The following is an 8615-nucleotide window of genomic DNA, read 5'->3' as shown; positions in this document are numbered from 1 at the left end:
GAACTATACTGCCTACCTAATGTGGGGGAACTATACTGCCTACCTAATGTGGGGGGAACTATACTGCCAACCTAATGTGGGGGAACTATACTGCCTACCTAATGTGGGGGGAACTATACTGCCTACCTAATGTGGGGGAACTATACTGCCTACCTAATGTGGGGGATCATACTGCCTACCTAATGTGGGGGAATATACTGCCTACCTAATGTGGGGGAACTATACTGCCTACCTAATGTGGGGGAATATACTGCCTACCTAATGTGGGGGAACTATACTGCCTACCTAATGTGGGGGGAACTATACTGCCAACCTAATGTGGGGGGATCATACTGCCTACCTAATATGGGGGAATATACTGCCAACCTAATGTGGGGGAACTATACTGCCTACCTAATGTGGGGGATCATACTGCCTACCTAATGTGGGGGAACTGTACTGCCTACCTAATGGTGGGGGAACTGTACTGCCTACCTAATGTGGGGGGAACTGTACTGCCTACCTAATGTGGGGGAACTATACTGCCTACCTAATGTGGGGGAACTATACTGCCTACCTAATGTGGGGGGACTATACTCTTTACCTAATGTGGGGGAGCTATACTCTTTACCTAATGTGGGGGGACTATACTCTTTACCTAATGTGGGAGATCATACTGCTTACCTAATGTGGGGGAGCTATACTGCCTACCTAATGTGGGGGAGCTATACTGCCTACCTAATGTGGGGGAACTATACTCTTTACCTAATGTGGGGGATCATACTGCCTACCTAATGTGGGGGGATCATACTGTCTACCTAATATGGGGGAATATACTGCCAACCTAATGTGGGGGAACTATACTGCCTACCTAATGTGGGGGATCATACTGCCTACCTAATGTGGGGGAACTGTACTGCCTACCTAATGTGGGGGGAACTGTACTGCCTACCTAATGTGGGGGAACTATACTGCCTACCTAATGTGGGGGAGCTATACTGCCTACCTAATGTGGGGGAACTATACTCTTTACCTAATGTGGGGGATCATACTGCCTACCTAATGTGGGGGGATCATACTGTCTACCTAATATGGGGGAATATACTGCCAACCTAATGTGGGGGAACTATACTGCCTACCTAATGTGGGGGATCATACTGCCTACCTAATGTGGGGGAACTGTACTGCCTACCTAATGTGGGGGGAACTGTACTGCCTACCTAATGTGGGGGAACTATACTGCCTACCTAATGTGGGGGAACTATACTGCCTACCTAATGTGGGGGAATATACTGCCTACCTAATGTGGGGGAACTATACTGCCTACCTAATGTGGGGGGACTATACTCTTTACCTAATGTGGGGGAGCTATACTCTTTACCTAATGTGGGGGGACTATACTCTTTACCTAATGTGGGAGATCATACTGCTTACCTAATGTGGGGGAGCTATACTGCCTACCTAATGTGGGGGAGCTATACTGCCTACCTAATGTGGGGGAACTATACTGCACCTAATGTGGGGAAGCTATACTGCCTACCTAATGTGGGGGAACTATACTCTTTACCTAATGTGGGGGATCATACTGCCTACCTAATGTGGGGGGATCATACTGTCTACCTAATATGGGGGGAACTATACTGCCTACCTAATGTGGGGGAACTATACTCTTTACCTAATGTGGGGGATCATACTGCCTACCTAATGTGGGGGGATCATACTGCCAACCTAATGTGGGGGATCATACTGCCTACCTAATGTGGGGGGAACTATACTCTTTACCTAATGTGGGGGGAACTATATTGCCTACCTAATGTGGGGGAACTATACTGCCAACCTAATGTGGGGGGAACTATACTGCCTACCTAATGTGGGGGATCATACTGCCTACCTAATGTGGGGGGAACTATACTGCCTACCTAATGTGGGGGGACTATACTCTTTACCTAATGTGGGGGATCATACTGCCAACCTAATGTGGGGGGAACTATACTGCCTACCTAATGTGGGGGATCATACTACCTACCTAATGTGGGGGGGAACTATACTGCCTACCTAATGTGGGGGGACTATACTCTTTACCTAATGTGGGGGAACTATACTCTTTACCTAATGTGGGGGAACTATACTGCCAACCTAATGTGGGGGGGAACTATACTGCCTACCTAATGTGGGGGGACTATACTCTTTACCTAATGTGGGGGGAACTATACTGCCTACCTAATGTGGGGGGACTATACTCTTTACCTAATGTGGGGGAACTATACTCTTTACCTAATGTAGGGGATCATACTGCCTACCTAATGTGGGGGAACTATACAAAAATATAAAATTGTCCTATTCTGATCCCTATAACTCTTATCTTTCTGTATAAGGGGATGTGAGGGTCATTTTTTGCGCTGTGATTTGTAGATTTTATCGGGACCATTTTTGTTTTGGACTTTTCAATTGCTGTTTAGATATTTGTTATGGTATTTGAAGTGACCAAAAATGTTCAAATCTGGTTAGTGCCTCAGACTTTTGGCGCCTCACTTTTGATTTTGCCTAGGGCCACACTAAGCCTAAAACCGGCCCTGCTCCCCAGTGACTATGTACTCTTCCCCAGTGACCCCGTAATCCGCTCCAGTGACCCCGTACTCCGCTCCAGTGACCCCGTACTCCGCTCCAGTGACCCCGTACTCCGCTCCAGTGACCCCGTACTCCGCTCCAGTGACCCCGTACTCCGCTCCAGTGACCCCGTACTCCGCTCCAGTGACCCCGTACTCCGCTCCAGTGACCCCGTACTCCGCTCCAGTGACCCCGTACTCCGCCCCAGTGACCCCGTACTCCGCCCCAGTGACCCCGCACCCCGCCCCAGTGACCCCGCACCCCGCCCCAGTGACCCCGTACTCCGCCCCAGTGACCCCGTACTCCGCTCCAGTGACCCCGTACTCCGCTCCAGTGACCCCGTACTCCGCTCCAGTGACCCCGTACTCCGCTCCAGTGACCCCGTACTCCGCTCCAGTGACCCCGTACTCCGCTCCAGTGACCCCGTACTCCGCCCCAGTGACCCCGCACCCCGCCCCAGTGACCCCGCACCCCGCCCCAGTGACCCCGCCCCCCGCCCCAGTGACCCCGCCCCCCACCCCAGTGACCCCGCCCTCTGCCCCAGTGACCCCGCCCTCCGCCCCAGTGACCCCGCCCTCCGCCCCAGTGACCCCGCACTCCGCCCCAGTGACCCCGCACTCCACCCCAGTGACCCCGCACTCTGCCCCAGTGACCCCGTACTCTGCCCCAGTGACCCCGTACTCTGCCCCAGTGACCCCGTACTCTGCCCCAGTGACCCCGTACTCTGCCCCAGTGACCCCGTACTCTGCCCCAGTGACCCCGTACTCTGCCCCAGTGACCCCGTACTCTGCCCCAGTGACCCCGTACTCTGCCCCAGTGACCCCGTACTCTGCCCCAGTGACCCCGTACTCTGCCCCAGTGACCCCGTACTCTGCCCCAGTGACCCCGTACTCTGCCCCAGTGACCCCGTACTCTGCCCCAGTGACCCCGTACTCTGCCCCAGTGACCCCGTACTCTGCCCCAGTGACCCCGTACTCTGCCCCAGTGACCCCGTACTCTGCCCCAGTGACCCCGTACTCTGCCCCAGTGACCCCGTACTCTGCCCCAGTGACCCCGTACTCTGCCCCAGTGACCCCGTACTCTGCCCCAGTGACCCCGTACTCTGCCCCAGTGACCCCGTACTCTGCCCCAGTGACCCCGTACTCCGCCCCAGTGACCCCGTACTCCGCCCCAGTGACCCCGCACTCCGCTCCAGTGACCCCGCACTCCGCCCCAGTGACCCCGCACTCCGCCCCAGTGACCCCGTACTCCGCCCCAGTGACCCCGTACTCCGCCCCACTGACCCTGTACCTTGCTCCAGTGACCCCGCACTCCGCCCCATTGACCCCGTACTCCACCCCAGTGACCATGCACTCTGCCCCATCCCCCGCCGGCATTCTCTGGCCTCTTCTTACTCAGGACGCTGACCGTGGACTCTGAGCTCATCTGGACGTTCATGGGCATCACATACTCTATGGTGAAGCAGCGGCCCCGCTCGTCTCCTGCAACACAGAGAGTAAGGAGGACCCACAGTATGTAAATAGTGATGTCACAATACACAGTGGTGTCATGTCACTATATACAGTGGTGTCATGTCACTATACACAGTGGCGTCATGTCACTATACACAGTGGTGTCATGTCACTATACACAGTGGTGTCATGTCACTATATACAGTGGTGTCATGTCACAATACACAGTGGTGTCATGTCACTATATACAGTGGTGTCATGTCACTATATACAGTGGTGTCATGTCACTATATACAGTGGTGTCATGTCACTATATACAGTGGTGTCATGTGACTATATACAGTGGTGTCATGTCACTATATACAGTGGTGTCATGTCACTATATACAGTGGTGTCATGTCACTATATACAGTGGTGTCATGTCACTATATACAGTGGTGTCATGTCACTATACACAGTGGAGCGGTGATGTCACTATACACAGTGGCGCGGTGATGTCACTATACGCAGTGGAGCGGTGATGTCACTATACGCAGTGGTGTGGTGATGTCACTATACACAGTGGTGTGGTGATGTCACTATACGCAGTGGCGCGGTGATGTCACTATACGCAGTGGAGCGGTGATGTCACTATACGCAGTGGAGCGGTGATGTCACTATACACAGTGGAGCGGTGATGTCACTATACACAGTGGAGCGGTGATGTCACTATACACAGTGGTGTGGTGATGTCACTATACACAGTGGCGCGGTGATGTCACTATACACAGTGGAGCGGTGATGTCACTATACGCAGTGGTGTGGTGATGTCACTATACGCAGTGGAGCGGTGATGTCACTATACACAGTGGAGCGGTGATGTCACTATACACAGTGGTGTGGTGATGTCACTATACACAGTGGCGCGGTGATGTCATTATACACAGTGGTGTGGTGATGTCACTATACACAGTGGCGCGGTGATGTCACTATACACAGTGGAGCGGTGATGTCACTATACGCAGTGGTGTGGTGATGTCACTATACACAGTGGCGCGGTGATGTCATTATACACAGTGGTGTGGTGATGTCACTATACACAGTGGCGCGGTGATGTCACTATACACAGTGGAGCGGTGATGTCACTATACGCAGTGGTGTGGTGATGTCACTATACACAGTGGTGTGGTGATGTCACTATACGCAGTGGTGTGGTGATGTCACTATACGCAGTGGAGCGGTGATGTCACTATACGCAGTGGTGTGGTGATGTCACTATACGCAGTGGTGTGGTGATGTCACTATACACAGTGGCGCGGTGATGTCACTATACGCAGTGGAGCGGTGATGTCACTATACGCAGTGGTGTGGTGATGTCATTATACACAGTGGTGTGGTGATGTCACTATACACAGTGGCGCGGTGATGTCACTATACGCAGTGGTGTGGTGATGTCATTATACGCAGTGGTGTGGTGATGTCACTATACGCAGTGTCGGGGTGATGTCACTATACACAGTGGCGCGGTGATGTCACTATACACAGTGGAGCGGTGATGTCACTATACGCAGTGGTGTGGTGATGTCACTATACACAGTGGTGTGGTGATGTCACTATACGCAGTGGAGCGGTGATGTCACTATACGCAGTGGAGCGGTGATGTCACTATACGCAGTGTCGGGGTGATGTCACTATACACAGTGGAGCGGTGATGTCACTATACACAGTGGCGCGGTGATGTCACTATACGCAGTGGTGTGGTGATGTCATTATACACAGTGGTGTGGTGATGTCACTATACACAGTGGTGTGGTGATGTCACTATACGCAGTGGCGCGGTGATGTCACTATACGCAGTGGAGCGGTGATGTCACTATACGCAGTGTCGGGGTGATGTCACTATACACAGTGGAGCGGTGATGTCACTATACACAGTGGCGCGGTGATGTCACTATACGCAGTGGTGTGGTGATGTCATTATACACAGTGGTGTGGTGATGTCACTATACACAGTGGCGCGGTGATGTCACTATACGCAGTGGTGTGGTGATGTCATTATACGCAGTGGTGTGGTGATGTCACTATACACAGTGGCGCGGTGATGTCACTATACACAGTGGAGCGGTGATGTCACTATATGAGGAGATGTGTAGACCACTCTCACCTGTCAGGAAGCAGACCCTCCACAGCCCGGAGTGCAGGGACATCTTGATTTCGGTGGTCTGGTTCTGGGGCAGGATTAACCCCTCTTCTAGGTAGAGCCAGTAATCAGTGCTGACCGCGATCCCCAGAAGCCCCAGACCACACATCGCAAATATACTGCTGAGCAGCGTCAGTGCTTTCCTACTGCAGACCCCCATCCCGCAGAGCATCAGCTACACCAGGGGGCGGGGAGGTACCTGCAAAACAACAAGAAACAGGGGTCACCCTATTAGCCCTGATACTAGAACAAATGGAGACAGCCACAGACCACTATACAGCCACAGACCACTATACAGCCACAGATCACTATACAGCCACAGACCACTATACTATACAGCCACAGACCACTATACTATACAGCCACAGACCACTATACTATACAGCCACAGATCACTATACTATACAGCCACAGACCACTATACTATACAGCCACAGACCACTATACTATACAGCCACAGACCACTATACAGCCACAGATCACTATACTATACAGCCACAGATGACTATACTATACAGCCACAGATCACTATACTATACAGCCACAGATCACTATACTATACAGCCACAGATCACTATACTATACAGCCACAGATCACTATACTATACAGCCACAGGCCACTATACTATACAGCCACAGGCCACTATACTATACAGCCACAGACCACTATACAGCCACAGATCACTATACTATACAGCCACAGATCACTATACTATACAGCCACAGATCACTATACTATACAGCCACAGATCACTATACTATACAGCCACAGACCACTATACTATACAGCCACAGATCACTATACTATACAGCCACAGACCACTATACTATACAGCCACAGATCACTATACTATACAGCCACAGACCACTATACTATACAGCCACAGATCACTATACAGCCACAGATCACTATACAGCCACAGACCACTATACTATACAGCCACAGACCACTATACTATACAGCCACAGATCACTATACTATACAGCCACAGATCACTATACTATACAGCCACAGACCACTATACTATACAGCCACAGATCACTATACAGCCACAGATCACTATACTATACAGCCACAGATCACTATACTATACAGCCACAGATCACTATACTATACAGCCACAGATCACTATACTATACAGCCACAGATCACTATACTATACAGCCACAGATCACTATACTATACAGCCACAGATCACTATACTATACAGCCACAGATCACTATACTATACAGCCACAGACCACTATACAGCCACAGATCACTATACTATACAGCCACAGATCACTATACTATACAGCCACAGACCACTATACAGCCACAGATCACTATACTATACAGCCACAGATCACTATACTATACAGCCACAGATCACTATACTATACAGCCACAGATCACTATACTATACAGCCACAGATCACTATACTATACAGCCACAGATCACTATACTATACAGCCACAGACCACTATACTATACAGCCACAGACCACTATACAGCCACAGATCACTATACTATACAGCCACAGATCACTATACTATACAGCCACAGATCACTATACTATACAGCCACAGATCACTATACTATACAGCCACAGACCACTATACTATACAGCCACAGACCACTATACTATACAGCCACAGACCACTATACTATACAGCCACAGATCACTATACTATACAGCCACAGATCACTATACTATACAGCCACAGACCACTATACAGCCACAGATCACTATACTATACAGCCACAGACCACTATACTATACAGCCACAGATCACTATACTATACAGCCACAGATCACTATACTATACAGCCACAGACCACTATACTATACAGCCACAGACCACTATACTATACAGCCACAGACCACTATACTATACAGCCACAGATCACTATACTATACAGCCACAGATCACTATACTATACAGCCACAGATCACTATACTATACAGCCACAGACCACTATACTATACAGCCACAGACCACTATACTATACAGCCACAGACCACTATACTATACAGCCACAGATCACTATACTATACAGCCACAGATCACTATACAGCCACAGATCACTATACAGCCACAGACCACTATACTATACAGCCACAGATCACTATACTATACAGCCACAGATCACTATACTATACAGCCACAGATCACTATACTATACAGCCACAGATCACTATACTATACAGCCACAGATCACTATACAGCCACAGATCACTATACAGCCACAGATCACTATACTATACAGCCACAGATCACTATACTATACAGCCACAGATCACTATACTATACAGCCACAGATCACTATACTATACAGCCACAGACCACTATACAGCCACAGATCACTATACAGCCACAGACCACTATACTATACAGCCACAGATCACTATACAGC

The 8615-nt window shown here is 50.1% G+C and overlaps 1 protein-coding gene across 2 annotated transcripts in view; it reads right to left on the bottom strand.

Moving 5' to 3' along the window:
- The window catches only part of CACNG5 (calcium voltage-gated channel auxiliary subunit gamma 5), a 60384-nt gene extending 53976 nt beyond the window's left edge, over nucleotides 1-6408 (bottom strand). The window contains exons 1-2 of one of the 2 annotated variants that reach the window (XM_056551761.1): nucleotides 6181-6408; nucleotides 3981-4067 (exon numbers count right to left, since the gene is read on the bottom strand). In XM_056551761.1, the coding sequence (XP_056407736.1) occupies nucleotides 3981-4067; nucleotides 6181-6388 (295 nt within the window). In that variant the 5' untranslated portion in view covers nucleotides 6389-6408. The remainder of the gene's footprint in view (nucleotides 1-3980; nucleotides 4068-6180) is intronic. The other variant, XM_056551762.1, reaches the window with a different exon arrangement.
- Nucleotides 6409-8615: the final 2207 nt, after the last annotated feature.

The sequence above is a fragment of the Hyla sarda genome, unplaced genomic scaffold, assembly GCF_029499605.1.
Source record: "Hyla sarda isolate aHylSar1 unplaced genomic scaffold, aHylSar1.hap1 scaffold_1195, whole genome shotgun sequence".
NCBI classification, from domain to species: Eukaryota; Metazoa; Chordata; class Amphibia; order Anura; family Hylidae; genus Hyla; species Hyla sarda.
This window is presented reverse-complemented; position numbering and strand designations above follow the sequence as displayed.